Source organism: Callithrix jacchus, chromosome 1, assembly GCF_049354715.1.
Source record: "Callithrix jacchus isolate 240 chromosome 1, calJac240_pri, whole genome shotgun sequence".
In the NCBI taxonomy this organism is placed as follows: domain Eukaryota; kingdom Metazoa; phylum Chordata; class Mammalia; order Primates; family Cebidae; genus Callithrix; species Callithrix jacchus.
In genome coordinates this window covers 199,968,371-199,986,408 of record NC_133502.1, presented here as the reverse complement: position 1 = coordinate 199,986,408, position 18,038 = coordinate 199,968,371, and the positions used below count along the sequence as shown (strand labels likewise).

The window sequence follows — 18,038 nt, the reverse complement described above, 5'->3', positions numbered from 1 at the left end:
TCTCTGTGGCCACTGTGTGACCCTGGCCAGTTTTGGCCAAGAGGGTAAAATCTAGCATCTTGCTTGGGATGGTCAGATCCCTCTTGGGAGTTTGGCAGCAGAGACTTGGGTGGTCTCAGAGCTTTCAAGGTAGAAGCAGCTTACCCTCCAGACCCCTGGCATTAGACAGAGTTCCTCAAGGGCAGGACAAGGCAAGGCCTGCTTAACAGAGCTGGGCTTCAGGCCTGCAGCCAGGCCAGGGCAGAGAAGCTGGCCTAAAGTTCTTTCTTTCTTTCTTTTTGTCCACGTGGCCATCTGGGGGAGGGGGATTGGGAGCCCATCCTTCTCTCCAGGGCCCGGAGTGTGGGTAGGCTGGCATGGTGAGAGGCTCCCTGCCGATCACAGCCCAGCTCCCGAGCCTGAGGAGCTCACCTGCCCTGCATCAGCACCTGCTCCCCCTGCCATCCCTGCGGGGCTCCTCTCTCCCCAGCTTTGGCCTGGCCCCCGCCGCCCCCCTCCAGGTCCACGCGCCACTCAGCCCCAACCAGACAGTGGAGATCTCCCTGCCTCTCAGCACGGTGGGCTCAGTCATGAAGATGGAGCCTCTGAACAACCTGCAGGTGCGTTCCAGGCAGGGTGGGCACCCCAGTCCTTACCCACGCACCAGTCAGGCCCCACTGGGATCAGCAGAGGGCTGTGTCTGTGGAGTCAAGCTCTTAGCTGCAGATGTGTTGGGGAGGCCCAGGTCAGGGGATGAGGGGTATGTTTACCAGGGAGTGGCCTGGGAGAGAATCTGCTCAGCAGTGCCCTTCCTGGGGCCTCAGAGGTGGTATCAAGCCCCAGGGACTTGACTGCGGACCCCCTTGTCCCTAGGTGGCCGTGAAGAACAACATCGATGTCTTCTACTTCAGCACCTTGTACCCACTGCACATTCTCTTTGTGGAGGATGGGAAGATGGGTGAGTCATGAGGGAGCCCCCTTGGGTGCCTAAAATGGGACTGTGGCTTGGGAACCTGAGAAGGTGGTGCCTTTACCAAGGCCCGGATGGACTGCCTTGCCCACATTGGAGTCCAGGAGTCGCTGCTCCCTGCAGAGCCTGGAGTGAGGGGGCACACCCAGGACCCCCAGGGCCTTGGTGGCCAGCTCTGGTCTGACAGGTGGGCTGTGCCACATGGAATTCACCTCACTCCCAGGCTCTCTTGCTCACTCCTCAGCCTTGTCCCACAGGCTGCAGAGAGCCCAGGTCATGCCCCACGCCTGGTAAGCCCCTCTGTGCCCTGGCTGGAACCCCCAAGAAGGGTGTTGATCACAGCACACGGATGGCCTGCACCCTGCCCCTGGCTGCATGGAGCCCTTGGCCCATGTCTTGCTTGCCACAGAAGCCCTGCACAGAGGCTGTGACTACCCAGCAGGCGGCTCACCGAGGAGGAAGGCGTGTGGAGGTGGGGAGGGGAGAACCGAGGCCCAGGTGCAGGAAGCCAGGGTCATTCGGAAGCAGTATCAAGGCCTCCTTCACAGAGCGGAGGGTGTGCTTAGGGAAGCAGCAGGGCATGCAGTTATCCTGGAGGCCTGCGCTGCCTTTCCAGAGCCCTGGACAGCCCCATGCTCTGCTTCTCCCCCGCACCCCTGAGTCTCTGGCAGGTGTGGCCCTCCAGACACTGCCCCTCCTGGGCCCTGCTGGCAGCGCTGGTTGGTGGGGGGCTGCAGCCTGGCTTCAGTGGTGGTAACATCCGTCTCCGTGTTTGGTTGCTGCATGTCACCTTCTCTGCTGGTGCCCGTGGTGCAGGACTTAGAGGTTAGCAGCTAGTGCCTGTCATCAGCTTTCAGGTGGCACCATAAAGGCCAGACCATTTCCCGTTGAGCTGCGGAGGGCCCACAGGTTTATGATGGGCCACCTCTCACCCCGACCCCGCTCACCCCACAGACCGGCAGATGTTCCTGGCCACATGGAAGGATATTCCCAATGAGAATGAGGCCCAGTTCCAGATCAGAGACTGTCCCCTCAATGCAGGTAAGGACTCCGAGTCCCCGGCCCCAGCCCCTCGCCTGTACCCAGGCCCCCTGCACTGACTGTGGGGCCTCCCATGGCCATGTGACCCCACAGAGGCTGTGAGCAGCAAACTGCAGAGCAGCAACATCTTCACTGTTGCCAGGAGAAACGTGGAGGGCCAGGACATGCTCTACCAGTCCCTGAAGCTGACCAATGGCATCTGGGTGCTGGCGGAGCTGCGGATCCAGCCGGGCAACCCCAGCTGCACGGTGAGAGCCCCAGCACCCGCCACCCTGCGGCCTTGGAGCCTCCTCTCCCTCCCAGGCCAGGGGCTGGCTATGGTGGAGGATGTGGTCCAAGCGTCCCTTCAAGCCTGGCTTGAACCAGAATCAGTTCTGTCCCTGGGAAGGACCTTTCTAGAAAGCTTCCAACTCAACCCCGTCAAGTTACCCAGATAAGACACCAGTTAGGTATCAGAACAGTGAGTTGGACTAGAAGATTGTGTAAAATTGGGCCCTGGGAGGTGGTGTAGTTGGCTAGGCAACCCCTGACTGGGAAGTGGCATTGCTGGGCACAGGCCCTGGCCCTGCCCTATGAGTACCTGCATGTCCGGCTAGGAGGACATTGGTTCCCAGGAGCCCTATCTTCCCAGGCCTTGAGGCAGACCTGTCAGGGGATGGCTTCCCTAGGGCACGAAGTTATCCTGGAGGCCTGCGATGCTTTTCCAGGGCCCTGGATAGCCCCATGCTCTGCTTCTCCCAGCACCCCTGAGTCTCTGGCAGGCATGGTCCTCCAGACACTGCCCCTCCTGGGCCCTGCTGGCAGTGCTGGCTGGTGGGGGGCTGCAGCGTGGCTTCGGTGGTGGTAACTTCCGTTTCCATATTTGGTTGCTGCATGTCACCTTCCCTGCTGGTGCCCGTGGTGCAGGACTTGGAGGTTAGCAGATCGCTTTCTCTTTCCTCATCTGCCCTCCCCAGCCTTGGCTCCTGTCCTGGCCCCCATGCACCCCATGTCTCCTGTCTGCACCTCATCTCTTGGCCTCACCTCACCTGGCAGGCTCCAGCCAGGTGGCCCTGATTAAGGTGTTGACACCCCACTTCCACACATTCACAGTGTGCACAGAGCCCTTCCTAGGAGGCACAGAGGAGCCCTGTGGGCTGCTGCTGACCTGCAGAATTCCACTGTTCCCACTTCCTGACTGCACCCTGCAGAACCAGTGCTTTAGAGTGATGGGTGGGGGCTCCTCTCTACTCTGCCTGTGATCTCACGCTCAGTCCACAGAGCGGAGGCAAAGTCTCTACCATGCCTGCTTCCTACGCAGGAAACCAGGAATGAGCCCAGCACCCCTCCAGGCTCCCCCCTACCCCAGCGCTCTGCACCCCTTGGGATTTTCTGTCAGGCTTCAGTCCTGAGGACCCCAGACCTCCAGGGACTCCGGGGGGCCAGGCAGCCTTCAGGGTGAGGGGCCGGGCACTCCCTGGCAGCCTCCGGCTCGTGACTCACACTGCTCACCAGCAGGGCTCTGGTGACTGGGCTGACAGCAGGTGTGTGGGCTGCAAGTATATTTGGTCCACACCCGGCTGGCTGCGACAGCCGCCCCCTCTGCTTTCCCTCACATCTGTGCCAGGCGCAGCTGCTGCCAGGCTGTGTGCACGCCACGCTCTCCCGTTGGTTCCCGCTCTCCTCCCCATCCCCTTCCTTTCTGAGAGGAGCCCAGGGATGAGCACTTTCTCCCCTGACCCCTCTTTCCCCTACAGCTGTCCCTGAAGTGTCGAGCACCAGAGGTATCCCAGCATGTGTACCAGGCCTACGAGACCATCCTCAAGAACTGAGGCCCCAGCCAGTGCCCACCCCAGCCTCCTGCCCACCCCATCGAAGACCCCCTGAGGTTGGCAGGACATCTTTCTCCTCACAGGAGGGACCAGGCAGGGCTCCTGGCCACCGAGGGGGCTCCCTGATCCTGATGGCAGCACTCACCTGATCCCTGGGTTGGGGCACTGCCCCCTCCTAGGGTGAGAGCGCAGTGCACCTCATGCTCCAGGACGCCCCTGCTCCTGTGGCTGTGACATGCGGGGTCAGGTGAGGAGGGCACCAAAGGAAATAGCCAGAGCGGCCACAAAACCTGTGTTTGAAGGGTGAGCGTGGAGCTTGCCCCTCCAATTCACAGCCCCTGGCTCCTTGGTCTCTTGGGTTGGTGTTAAAGGGCCCCCCGCTGCCACCTCTCATGGAATGGACCTGCCAACCTAGCTTAGGTCTGCAGGGAGGGGTACCCTTGGTACCAGGAGAGCTGCTTGCTTAGGGCCTGGGGCTCAAGGGGCTGTAAGTGCCGGCACAGGGGCAGAGCTGGGTTGGGAGGAGCCCAGGGCCTGCACCACCCACCCGCAGCCACCAGGCTGGTGCCCTGAAGCTGTGCCAGTTGGGCCACAGCCTTCCAAGGCTGACCTGCATAGTCAAGACCTAGCAGAAGCTCCCAGAGCCCGTCTCGGGTTCCTATCCCCCTGGCAGCTGCACCATTCCCCACTCCCCACTTCTGCCCCAAGAATGGTCACTGCCTATGATACATTCCTCAGTGTCACCTCCGAGCCCACGACTCCTGCAGCAGGGACCGAGCCGAGGGATGGGGCTGGGCGAGCAGGTGTGCCTCCGTTTGGGTTTCTTTGGGTTATCTCTGTAGTGTCTGCTGCCCTCCTCCTGGCCTCCCAGGTTTCAGCTGTGTCTGAAAGAGCATTAGGTTTTCCTGTTACTGCTGTTTAATAATAAAGATTTGGCTTTTGGCAATCACAGACACTTTTTTCCCCTCCACCGAATGTCAGAATTAAAAGCTGCCTCCGAGTGGTTGGGGATGGTTTTCTGACCCTACAGTAACTAGATCTAACATATATCATCAGAAAATAGATATTGTATGTTTACTCTTATTTTCAGAAAGAGAAAGTGAATAAAAATGATGGCATCAAGTGTGTCCCCGGCCAGTATGTCAGGCCCGAGGCTCTTCTGGGTGGGAGTGCTGGACTGCAGGGACCCGAGTCAAGGGCTTCAGTTGTGTGTGCAGCCATGGCCCCTCCCGTGGTACTCTGAGGACGGTGCCTTCCCTCCATCCTGTCCTTGGCAAACTAACTGCTGCGGTCTGCTGCTGTCCCTGGCACCTCTCCTGCCATTGATCCCTCCTCCCCCAGAGCTGAGGCTGTCTTGCCTTGTGATGCTGCCCAGAAAGCTGGGCTCCCCTTGTGGTTTTCTCCAGCTCCCTATCATCTGGGAGGCTCCAGGGGGCATGAACAGGGCAGCCGTGGGAGAGGGGGTGGGCACATGGACCAGGCTAGCCACCACCCAGGACACCTTGTGTGGCCCCAGTCCTGACACTGGCCTGGCTCCCAGGTGAGGGCAGCCAGACCCTGGGCGGGGGGGCTTCATCGGCCGAGCTGCCTGTTGGCTGGTGGGCCTCAGCCTGCTTCTGAGGGAGGAGCAGCCCAGCTGCCCCTCAGCCTGTTTCAGCCCCAGCTGCTCCTTCATGTTCTGTGTGCACTCAGCGCCCCCCCCCGACACTGCCCACCTCATACACGCCTCTGCCTTCCTGGCTGCTGGAAGCTGGGTGAAGACAGTCTGCCCTCTTCCAGGCATCACAGGGACCCCTGGCCCTCCACTGCCCCACCTGAGACCTCTGAAGTGTCACTGTGCTGCCCTGGGGACCCCAGGGTCAAGGGCTCAAGGTGTATCCCCTGTGGCGGCCCCTCCATAGAGTCTAGAACCAACCAAGGCCCTTGACTGCACAACCCTGGTTCTTGCCTCACCTGAGTCCCTGTAGCTGGAGTCCTCCTCCTGCCATGGGACTAGAGGTTGGTGAACCCTTGATGACAAGTACCGTCACCCTGCCATGTCACTTGCCTCCCCTGAGCCCAACACCTGTGTGGTCTGCCTGCAGAGCAGCTGCCACCACTCCTGTGGCCTGCCGGCTCAGCCATTTGGGGGACTTGGCACTTCGCCTCCCCACCCCTCCATCGCAAGGCCAGGAGAGTACAATTGTGGGATTGATGTCCCCACCGGAGGCCCAGGACAAGCCACCTGGGTGAAGAGCGCTGGTGAGAAAAGTGGACCATCATCCCTGGAAACCTCAGGTTTGAATCAGTCTGCTCAAGCCTCAGGTGACTGTGTGTGGTGCCTCACCACAATTGGGCCCTCTTTCACCCCCATGGTGCCCAGCACATACTGTAGAGGCCACACATGGGGAAACTGAGGCAGGGAGGGCCTTCATGCTCCCAGTCCCCCACACCACTGCATCAGGAGAGCAGGCACACAGGATACTCCTTTGAGGCTTCCCCTTTAGGAAGAGTGCTTTAGGACATATCCAGTCTGTGCCCTTCAGCTTCCCTGTCCCTCTCACCTCCAAGGGTCATCACAGGCGGCCTCCCTCCTGCTCACATGGCCTTCCTGGTCCTGATGTGCTCAGGCCTCCCCCCTCGCCTCTTGGAGGCCTTGGAATCCGCAGCTTGGGGAACTTCCCTGGCTTTTCTTGGGAAGATTTCCCCAGTGTCTTGAACCTTCTCAGCCATCAGGAAATCCAACAAGAGCAACCAGTTATTTCTGGAGGGTCCAACACACCCAAGGGCTGATGGGTTCCCCTGTGCGCCAGACACTGCTAAGGCTCTTGTGGGACCTGGTTTCACACTTTAATCTTCAGCTAGTGGTTTGTGTTTGTTTTTATGGAGCAAGTAATTCAGGACCATGGCGAGGTCACCCAGACAGATTCAAGTTCTCCCTCTCACCCATCCCCGTCCTTAGTTTCCTTCCTAAAGGCAGACGTGGCTGGATTTTGCTTTTCATCCACGGATATTCTGCACATGTGTATAAGCAAATCCATGGAGAGATTTCCTAAACGAATGATAGCACACCTAGACACTGCCAGCCCGGGGCATCTCTGACCTGACAGTCATTTCTGGAGCTGTTTCTCTATCAGTACGAGCAGACAGACCCCCTCAGCCTCCCTTGTGTGAGGATTAGCCAGTCCCTGCTGTGGGGCATTCAGGCTGTTTCTGCAGCCTAAGAAATGCTGCCTCGAATACCTCCCACATACACCCTTGCTCATAGGCAGGGACGTAGCTGTAGGATCCAGTCCGGAACTGCTGAACGGAGGGTATACACAAGATGCGTTTTCTATTTTAGCTCTCGTTTTGAAAAGGTAACACATTCACATGGGTCGAAATGTAAAAGACAAGATAGATATAAAAATCTTCCCTTTTCCCTCATTTTCCTCCCTAAAGGAAACCAATGTAACTATCCAAAGAGACTCAATGATGCCTACGGTGGATTGATTTTTTCCCTTCTTGTATAGAAATGGTAGCATGGAATATATGCTGGGCTTATATCGCAGAGGTTTTTCCATTATTAGCCCATTATAGAGAGTGTCCTCCTGCTTTTTATTTTTTTTAAACAGCTGTGTGGTATTCTTTTTTTTTTTTTTTTTTTTTTTTTGAGACAGCCTTGCTCTGTCGCCCAGGCTGGAGTGCAATGGCATAATCTCAGCTCACTGCAACCTCCGTCTCCCAGCAATTCTCATGCCTCGGCCTCCTGAGTAGCTGGGATTACAGGAGCACAGCACCACACCCAGCTAATTATTTTTTCTATTTTTAGTAGAGATGGGATTTCACCATGTTGGCCAGGCTGCTCTCGAACTCCCAACCTCAGGTGGTCTGCCCGCCTCAGCCTCCCAAATTGTTGGGATTACAGGAGTGAGCCACCTCGTCCAGCCTTTTTTTTTTTTTTTTAAGACAGAGTCTCTCACCCAGGCTGGAGTGCAGTGGTATATTCATGGCTACTGCAGTCTTAACCTCCCAGGCTCAAGTGATCCTCCCACCTCAGCCTCCTGAGTAGCTGGGACTACAAGTGTACAAGTGCACACCACCACACCCAGCAAATTTGTTATTTTTTTGTAGAGATGGTCTTTTCATGTTGCCCAGGCTGGTCTCAACCTCCTGGGCTCAACAACCTGCCTGCCTCAGCTTCCCAAAGTGCTGGGATTACAGGCATGAACCACTGCTCCCGGCCCTTCCCGAGTTTTCAATGTGCCACTTTGCATGTGTTTTTGAGCCACTTGTGGGTCCCTTCCTGTGAGCTGTCTTCACATTTTCTGTCATTTTTCTATCTGATTATTGATCCTTTTCTTACTGATGTAACATTATTTGTCCCTATTTTGTTATTGCTTTTTACTTTCCATGCTGACACTGGGCTTTTTAAGGTGTATTTTTTTTTTAATTTTTTCTTTCTAGTGCTTGTCTGCTCTTGGCTTTTGCGTTTCAATCCTGTCCCATCTGGGCTTTCTGTAGGAATGAGGTAGGGATCCAATTTCCCCTTTTCCCAGATGCTTCCCCACTTGTCTCCACACCATTTACTGAATAATTCATCTTTTCCCCACAGATCTGAAATGCCACTTTTATCATATTCTAAAATTCCACATATATTTGGGTGTTTTTCTGGACTCTGTTCTATATCAGAGAATTTGTCTATTCATGTTTTGATAACTTTTATTTTTATTTATTTGTTTTAAGATGGGGTTTCACCATGTTGGTCAGGCTGGTCTTGAACTCCCGACCTCAAGTGATCCGCCCACCTTGGCCTCCAAAGTGCTTGGATTACAGGCGTGAGCCACCACACTCGGCTATTTTTTATTTAATTTTTCGAGATGGAGTTTAGCGCTTGTTGCCCAGGCTGGAGTGCAATGGCACAATCTCGGCTCACTGCAACCTCTGCCTCCCGGGTTCAAGCGATTCTCCTACCTCAGCCTCCTGAGTAGCTGGGATTACAGGCATGTGCCACCACGCCTGGCTAATTTCATATTTTTTAGTAGAGAGAGGGTTTCTCCATGTTGGTCATGCTGGTCTTGAACTCCAAACCTCAAGTGATTCGTGTGCCTTGGCCTCCAAAAGTGCTGGGATTACAGGCATGAGCCACTGTGCCCAACCTTTTGTTTTTATTTGATTAAAAAAAAAATTTTTTTTTTTTTTGAGATGAAGTTTCTCTCTTGTTGCCCAAGCTGGAGTGCAATGGTGCATTCTCGGCTCACCACAACCTCCACCTCCTGGGTTCAAGCAATTCTCCTGTCTCAGCCTCCCAAGTAGCTGGGATTACAGGCATGTGCCACCACACCCAGCTAATCTTTTATATTCTTAGTAGAGACAAGGTTTCACCATGTTGGCCAGGATGGTCTTGATCTCTTGATCTCATGATTCACCTGCCTCAGCCTCCCAAAGTGCTGGGATTACAGGCGTGAGCCACCTTGCCCAGCCTTTAAATTTTTTTTGAGACAGAGTCTCACACTGTTGCTTGGGCTGGAGTACAATGGCGCAATCTCGGCTCACTACAACCTCCTCTTCCCAGGTTCACATGATTCTCTTGCCTCAGCCTCTCGAGTATCTGGGATTACGGGCACACACCACCACACCTGGCTAATTTTTCGGATTTTTAGTAGAGATGAGGTTTCACTATGTTGGCCAGACTGGTCGAACTCCTGACCTCATGATCTGTCCACCTCAGCCTCCCAAAGTGCTGGAATTACAGGCGTGAGCCACCATGCCCAGCTGATTTTTATTTTATTCATTTATAATTTATTGTTGAGACAGGGTCTCACTCCTATTGCCCAGGCCATTGTGCAGTGGTGCAATCTCAACTCACTGAAACCTCCACCTCCCAGGCTCAAGTGATCCTCCTGTCTCAGCCTCCCAAGTAGCTGGGATTACAGGTAAGAGCTATCATACCTTACTAATTTTTGTGTTTTTTGTAGAGATGGGGTTTCCCCATGTTACCCAGGCTGGTCTTGAACTCCTGAGTTCAAGTGATCCACCTGCCTCGGCCTCCCAAAGTTCTGGGATTAGAGGCATGAGTCACTGCACCCAACCATGTTTTTAATTTTTTGAGTCAGGGTCTCACTCTCACCCAGGCTGGAATGCAGTGGCACGATCATAGCTCATGGCAGCCTTGACCACCTGGGCTCAAGCATTCATCCTGCCTCAGCCTCTCAAGTCATTGGGATTACAGGTGTGAGCCACAGCTCCCGGCCATATTTTAATAACTTCTTGTACCCTCTTATTCCCACTTGTTTCTATTTGAACTTTAGAACTAGTCTGTCCTAAAAAAAAAAAAAAAGAAAAAAAGAAATGGCTGGTGCAGCAGCTCACACCTGTAATTCCAGCACTTTGGGAGGCCGAGGTAGGCAGACCACCTGAGGTCGGGAGTTCAAGACCAGCCTGACCAACATGAAGAAACCTGTCTCTACTAAAAATACAAAATTAGCCAGGCGTGGTGGCGCATACCTGTAATCCCAGCTACTCGAGAGGCTGAGGCAGGAGAATCGCTTGAACCTGGGAGGTGTAGGTTGTGGTGAGCTGAGATCATGCCATTGCACTCCAGCCTGGGCAACAAGAGAAAAACTCTGTCTAAAAAAAAAAAAAAAAATTGAGGCCTGGCACAGTGGCTCACGCCCATAATCCCAGCACTTTGGGAGGCCGAGGCAGGTGGATCGCGAGGTTAGGAGATCGAGACCATCAACATGGTGAAACCCCATCTCTACTAAAAATACAAAAAATCAGCTGGACATGGTGGCCCGTGCCTGTAATCCTAGCTACTCAGGAGGCTGAGGCAGGTGAATTGCCTGAACCCAGGAGGCGGAGGTTGTGGTGAGCCGAGATCGCGCCATTGCACTCCAGCCTGGGTAACAAGAGCGAAACTCCATCTCAAAAAAAAAAAAAAAAAAATTTGATCGTATTATTTGGATCACATCAAATGTTTACATTAATTTATGGAGAATGACCTTCTTGTAATGATGTCAGTAATAATATTGGATCTGGCCAGGCACGGTCGCTCATGCCTGTAATCGCAGCACTTTCTTAGGCTGAGGCGGGTGGGTCACCTGAGATCAGGAGTTCGAGACCAGGCTGGCCAACATGGTGAGACCCCATCTCTACTAAAAATACAAAAAATTAGCCGGGCCTGGTGGCGCGCACCTGTAATCCCACCTACTCGAGAGGCTGAGGCAGGAGAATAGCTTGAACCCAGGAGGCAGAGGTTGCAATGTGCTGAGATTGTGCTGCTGCACTCCAGCCTGGGCAACAGAGTGAGACTCCATCTCAAAAAAGTAAATAAATAAAATAATAATATTGGATCTTTATATGTTAAGAACAGGAGTAGATGCTTTCCCATTGATTCAGGTTTTCTTCTATGTCTCTGTAATATTTTAAGTTTTCTTCATGTAAAAGTTCTTGCACACACATTTGTTCTACATGTAGTCCTGAGTATTTTCTGTTGATTTATTTTGTAAATGGACCCTCTTCCATTATTTTCCATATGTATTTAGAATGTGAGCATGTATTTATAAATATATATGAATATAGAAGTAATATATGTTTGTAATACAAAGTAACATAAATTACATCTGATATAATTTAAAAGCACCCATTTAGTTATTTTTCTTTTTGAGACAGAGTCTCACTCTATCGCCCAGGCTGGAGTGCAGTGGCATGATTTTGACTCGCTGTAACCTCTACCTGCCGGGTTCAAGCGATTCTCCTGCCTCAGCTTCCTGAGTAGTTGGAATTATAGGCACGTGCCACCATGCCTAGCTAATTTATATATTTTTTTGTTTGTTTTTTGTTTTGAGACAGAGTTTCACTCTTGTTACCCAGGCTGGAGTGCAATGGCGCGATCTCGGCTCACAGCAACCTCTGCCTCCTGGGTTCAAGCAATTCTCCTGCCTCAGCCTCCCAAGTAGCTGGGACTACAGGCGTGCGCCACCATGCCCAGCTAATTTTTGTATTTTTAGTAGAGACGGGGTTTCACCATGTTGACCAGGATGGTCTCGATCTCTTGACCTCATGATCTACCACCTGCCTCGGCCTCCCAAAGTGCTGGGATTATAGGTGTGAGCCACCGTGCTCGGCCAATTTTTGTATTTTTAGTGAGGTGGGGTTTCACAGTGTTGGCCAGGCTGGTCTCAAATTCCTGACCTCAAGTGATCTGCCTGCCTCAGCCTCCCAAAGTGCTGGGATTACATTCGTGAGCCACTGTGCCTGGCAGTCCGCTTCATTTTTTATTCAGGTTTCACTAGTTTTCCACTGGTGTCCTCCTTCTTTTCCAGAATCCCACATTCCACGTGGTGCTCATGTTTCCTTATATCTGTGAGAGTTTCTCAGATATTCTTGGTATTTCATGACCTTGACTGTTTCAAGGAGTCCTGCTTGGTTACTCTGTAGACAGTCCCTCAGTTTGGGTTTTTTGGGTGTTTTTCTCATGATCAGCCTGGGATTATGTTTTTTTAGGAAGAATACCACACAGGTGTCTTTCCTGTCCCAGCATATCAGAGTGACATGCTAACCGTCACATTTGCCTGGATCACCTGGCCAAGGTAATGTTTGCATGTTTGCAGGTTTCTCTACTGTGAAGTTATTTTCTCCTTTTTTTTTTTTTAAGACAGGGTCTCATTCTGTCCTCCAGTGCAGAGGCACAAACACAGTTCACTACAGCCTTGACCTCTCACACTCAGTTGATCCTCCCACCTCAGCCTCCAAAGTAGCTGGGACTGCAGGGATGCACCACCACACCTGGCTAATTTTGTTTATTATTATTATTTTTATTTTTAGTAATGAGGAGGTCTCACTATGTTGCCCAGGCTGGTATTGAACTCCTGGACTCAAGTGATTCACCAGCCTTAGCCTCCCAAAGTGTTGGGATTACAGGCATGAGCCACCGCACCCAGCCAGCCCCCTTTCTGTACTGTATTCTTTGGATGCAAATCACTAAATGCAGCCTACACTCTGGAAAGGGGCAGGGAGTAGCTAAATGAGGATGTTTGGAATTCTGTGAGGAAGACTTGTTTCTTCTCAGATGGACTTTTTTTCCTGGGAGCAGGCAAGCTGAATGATTACATTTATTTATGCAGTCATTTATATTGGTGTGGACTCATGGATGTCTATTGTATGATCTGGGCTTAATCCCATACAACATTGTTTACTTTGTTACTTGAATTGTTCCAGGTTTGGCCACCAGGAGCCCCTTCCAGAAGGTTCCTGTGTCCCTGTGACATACCACCATCCTTGTTTTTGAGCACTTCCTTCCTTTCTGCCACCATAAGATGCTCCAGGATCATCTTATACTGGTCCTGCCCCAACCCTGGAGGCAGTCCTCTCTCTCAGGGGCCAGGTTCCTTTCACTGGAGAACAGTATTAGAAATCAAGAGCGGCTGGATGTAGTGACTCATACCTGTAATCCTGGCTCTTTGGGAGGCTCAGGCAAGCTGATTGCTTGAGATCAGCCTGAGCAACATGGCAAAACCCTGTTTCTACAAAGAAATGCAAAAATTTAGCTGGGTGTGGTGGTGTGTGCCTGTAGTCCCAGCTACTTAGGGAGGCTAAGATGGGAGGATTGCTTAGGCCCTGGAGGTTTGAGGCTCAAGCAGTGAGCCATGTTTGTGCCTCTGCACTCCAGCCTGGATGACAGAGTGAGACCCTGTTTCAAAAATAAATAAATAAATTAGGCCGGGCTCAGTGGCTCACGCCTGAAATCCCAGCACTTTGGGAGACTAAGGCGGGCAGATCACAAGGTCAAGAGATCGAGACCATCCTGGTCAACATGGTGAAACGCTGTCTCTACTAAAAATACAAAAAATTAGCCGGGCCTGGTGCCAGGTACCTGTAGTCGCAGCTTCTTGGGAGGCTGAGGCAGGAGAATCGCTTGAACTTGGGAAGCAGAGGTCGAAGTGAGCCAAGATTGTGCCACTGCACTCCAGCCTGGGTGAAAAAATCAATCAATAAATTAATTTTTAATAAAAAGGAAAGAAACCAAGAGCTAGGTGCTAGATGTATTCATTGCCACTGGGTGTCACTTCTTCCAGGCTCTCTTAGCTGACAGAGCTAGAAAACATGTGTACCTGTTTACCCATATACACACACATATCCCTCCATTATGTTTCGTATTTGTAGCTATTACATATAAAAATGGAAGTTTTATGTGTAAATTTAATCTCCCCAATTTTAACAAGTTGTCTTGTTTTTCTCTTTGTATCATCTTACTGCGTCCCACAACTTCAGACTGCATCCCACAAGTCGGGACAAATAATATTCCCTTCACAGAGAAGGAAACTGAGAAGCAGAGGGTGTTTTTTTGTTTCTTTTTTGAGACAGGGTCTTTTCTTCTTTTTGAGACAGGGTCTCGCTCTGTGGCCCAGGCTGGTATACATTGGTGTGATCATGGCTTACTGCAGCCTCGACCTCCAGGGCTCAAGCGATCCTCCCACCTCAGCCACCCAAGTAGCTGGGACCACAGGTGTGCACCACCACACGAAGCTAATTATTACCTTTTTTTTTGAGATGGATTCTCACTTTGTTACCCAGGCTGGAGTGCAGTGGCATGATATCAGCTCACTGCAACCTCTGCCTCCTGGGTTCAAGTGATTCTCCTGCCTCAGCCTCTGGAGTAGCTGGGTTTACAGGCCCCCGCCACCATACCCTGCTAAGTTTTGTATATTTTTTGTATTTTTAATAGAGACGGGGTTTTGCTATGTTGGCCAGGCTGGTCTCGAATGCCTGCCCTTGTGATTCACCCACCTCGGCCTCCCAAAATACTGGGGTTACAGGCGTGAGCCACTGTACCTGGTCAATTTTTTAAATTTTTTTATAGAGACGAGGTCTCACTATATTGCCCAGGCTGGTCTGGAACTCCTGGGTTCAAGCGATCCTCCCACCTTGGCCTCCCAAGGTGCTGGGATTACAGGCGTGAGCCACTGCACCCAGGCCAGGGTGCAGAGAATGTAAGTAGCTTACACAGCTGACACAGACCTGGAAGGAAGTTTCAAACCCAAGAGAAGAAACCTTCAGATGCTTGGAAGCCCAGCCCTGCCCGGCCTCATGTCCTGATGGCTGTAAGACCAGCCTTCAAGAAGCTGCCTGGCTGCGATCAGTGGGAGTCACCATTAGGATATCCAAGGACCCACTACACCCCAAGCATGTGAGCTGTGACCCCCATTCATGGCTGCAGGAGGTGAGTTACTGCTGGTGTGGAGCCATGATTCCTGGCCAGGACAGACCATACTTAGTGGTCACTGGCACGGCCCAGCAGAGGAGTCCACAACAAACACCCCTGGGAGCTGGATACAGTCTGTGGTGCCTGACTCCAGGGATGGGCTGGAATCAGGCCCAGTTGGGAAGAAGCCATATGGGTGAAGTCTAGGTGGCTGGTGTTAGGAGGCTGTGGACAATGAACTGGGGGAAGCAGAATTCCCCACCCAGTGCCTGCCCCTACCCAGCCCTCCCCACCATCTGTATAAGCCCCTCACCTCTCACCAGGCTGGTGCCTCCCTAGACCTCCTCACCTCCCCAGGCCTGAACCAGCCCAGGGCTCCTGTCTTCACCTGTCCCTCCCTAGCTGCATGTCTGTCTCTTTCTCCCTGCCACAGAGGGCAAGCAAGGACCACCTTGGCCACTGTGCCCAGTGCCAGTCCCATCTGCTAAAGGAGCAGATGTGTGGTTGGCGGGTGGTCCCTGGAGCACTGAATGGGGGCATGTGAGGAACGCCCGGGAAGCCCCTGGGGAATAGGGATTAGAGCGGGGGTAGCAGGCAAGAGCCTCACAGCCTTTCCTTGGGAAGGAGTGAAGGGAATGATGAGAGAACCCTGAAATCCACATCCCAGGCAGACAGGCAGACCGAGCCTGCCAGTCTTTGGGAAGCCTCACAAAGGGCTGCCCACTCTCATAGGGGCTCAGCTCAGCCCCCGTGGATTAGGGGTCTCCTAGAGGCCTCTCCCAAGTCCATCCCCACAGGGGGCTTCAGTGCGGAGCTTCAGTTGAGCACTTCCTTAGAGCCCTTTGGGTCCAGATGAAGCTAGGCTTCTCAGAAAGCCAGCTCTGGAGGCCAAGGGCCTAGGTTCTGGTCCCTGTGCTGCCATTTTCCTGCCGGGCAACTGTGGCCCAATCATGGTGTCCCTGGGAGCCTCTGAGCACAACACTGTGGTTCAGGCTTGGCACATCGCAGGCCCTTGATAAATGGGCACTGCTGCTAGGAATGCTGCTGTGAGAGTTTCCTAGAGAACGTGACATGCTTGTGGGGTTTGCAGGGTTTGGTGGGAGCCTCAGGATGTTCCCAGTCAATGGTGCCCCTTCTCCTTGCCATCCAAAATACACGTGGGTACCAGAGACGCCTCACATACAGCTCTGTCTGCATCATCAGAAAGAGAAGCAAGGAAGGGTTTCCAGAGGAGGAACACCCAGGGGTGGGCGGGAGTGTGCCTAGCATTGAGAAGACTTTAAAAAAGACCGTTCTGGGCCAGGTGCGGCGGCTCACGCCTGAAACCCCAGCACTTTGAGTGGCCAAGGCGGGTGGATCACCTGAGGTCAGGAGTTCAAGACCAGCCTGACCAATATAGTGAAACTCTACTAAAAATACAAAAATTAGCTGGGCCTGGTGGCATGCGCCTATAGTCCCAGCTACTTGGGAGGCTGACAGGAGAATTGCTTGAATTCAGGAGGTGGGGGTTGTAGTGAGCCAAGATCATGCCGTTGCACTCCAGCCTGGGTGACAGAGCAAGACTCCGTCTCAAAACAAAACAAAACAAAAAAACGTCCTGGGTGACAGAGCAAGACTCCGTCTCAAAACAAAACAAAAAAACGACTTTGGGAGGTCAAGGCAGGTGGATCACGAGGTCTGGAGTCCGAGACCAGCCTGGCCAACATGGCGAAACTCTGTCTCTACTAAAAATACAAAAATTAGCTGGCATGGTGGCAGATGCCTGTAATCCCAGCTACATGGGAGGCTGAGGCAGGAGAATCCCATGAACCTGGGAGGCGGAAGTTTGTCTTGAGCCAAGATGGCACCATTGCACTCCAGCCTGGGCAACAGAGGGAAACTCCGTCTCAAAAAAAAAAAGAAAGAAAAACATCCGCTGTCCGCTCCACACACTACTGAGTTACTGAGTGCCTTGTTATTTATTCCTTGCCTTATTCCCCAAAGGAAGTGAAGCAGCTCACAAAACCCAGAAGCCTGAAAAGTTTGGCCGGACATGGTGGCTCACACCTGTGATTCCAGTACTTTGGGAGGCTGAGGAGGGAGAATCACTTAAGCCAGGAGTTTAAGACCAGCCTGGGCAACATGGTGAGATTACACCTCTACAAAAAATAAAAATAAACAAATTATCTGGATGTCATAGTGTGCACCTGCAGTCCCAGCTACTTCAGAGGCTGAAGCAAGAAGGATCACTTGACCCCAGGAGGTCGAGGAAGCAGTGAGCTATGATTGCACCACTGTACTCCAGCCTGAGTGACAGAGCAAGACCGTATCTCAAACAACAAAAACCAGAAGTCTGAAAAGTTACAACGTGAAAGGGGACATCAAGTGAAGGGAAATATCATCGTAGGAAAGAAAGATGAAGCCAGCAGTCTCCACTCACTGAGCTAAAAGACCTGGAACACTGGACAGAGGTGCTTCTGAGCTCCCTAGTGGCTAAGGAGAGGAGTGAAAGTGGACCCCAGCCCCTGATCCAGCATGGAAGGATTAAAGCAGAGCCATTGTCCTGGAGACACTTGCTGGTTGTCATGATGGATGGGCTCCCTGGAGGATGTGCTCCTCCCTCTTCAGGATTTAGCTCTTCTACTTCCCCTGGGCTGGGGCAGGTACATTGTCTGTGCTTTGACAGTTCCTAGATCCCATGTGTTCTAGAACCCTCTCTCCTAAGGAAGAACATTTGTTTTTTTCTGTTTTCTGTTTTTAAAATCCATCTCAGCCTCCTGACAAGCAATAAGACTTGGAATATTTGTTGAGGATATGAATAAATGAACTCTTTAGTCAGTGCAGAGATAGCTGTGCATTTTGGCCATTTCTTGAGCACTGTCATGTGCAGGTCAGAGACGTGGGAGCCCGCACACCGCCGGGAGGAGAGCAGAGGCAGAGGATCGGGGGCTGGGCTAACCCAGGCTTTCCAAGCTGTGATGGGGCAGGAGCTTCTCCACTAGCTCCAGGGAGGGGGAACTTGGGCTTTGGGCATCTGTTTTGCAGGTTGCACCCCTTTGAGGGGAGCTACGGGTTGCAACTCAGGCAGAAAACA

The 18,038-nt window shown here is 52.5% G+C and overlaps 1 protein-coding gene and 1 long non-coding RNA gene across 29 annotated transcripts in view; both read left to right on the top strand.

Moving 5' to 3' along the window:
• The window catches only part of AP1B1 (adaptor related protein complex 1 subunit beta 1), a 113,123-nt gene extending 108,200 nt beyond the window's left edge, over positions 1 to 4,923 (top strand). For 9 of the 28 annotated variants that reach the window (XR_013522123.1, XR_013522115.1, XR_013522122.1 and 6 more), the window contains 5 exons: positions 470 to 599; positions 853 to 937; positions 1,904 to 1,990; positions 2,133 to 2,238; positions 3,727 to 4,923. Coding sequence is in view for 19 of the 28 variants with exons in the window: in XM_078337345.1 (XP_078193471.1) it covers positions 470 to 599; positions 853 to 937; positions 1,904 to 1,990; positions 2,084 to 2,427 (646 nt within the window). In the remaining 9 variants the exon portion in view is untranslated. Of the gene's footprint in view, positions 1 to 469; positions 600 to 852; positions 938 to 1,903; positions 1,991 to 2,083; positions 2,523 to 3,726 lie in introns of those variants that run through there. The other 19 variants (XM_078337331.1, XM_078337311.1, XM_017978894.4 and 16 more) reach the window with 4 other exon arrangements.
• Positions 4,924 to 8,202: 3,279 nt separating this feature from the next.
• LOC144577698 (uncharacterized) lies at positions 8,203 to 17,789 on the top strand. Its single transcript, XR_013522211.1, has 4 exons — positions 8,203 to 8,290; positions 12,268 to 12,353; positions 14,035 to 14,983; positions 16,949 to 17,789. It is a non-coding gene; the product is annotated as an uncharacterized LOC144577698 (long non-coding RNA).
• Positions 17,790 to 18,038: the final 249 nt, after the last annotated feature.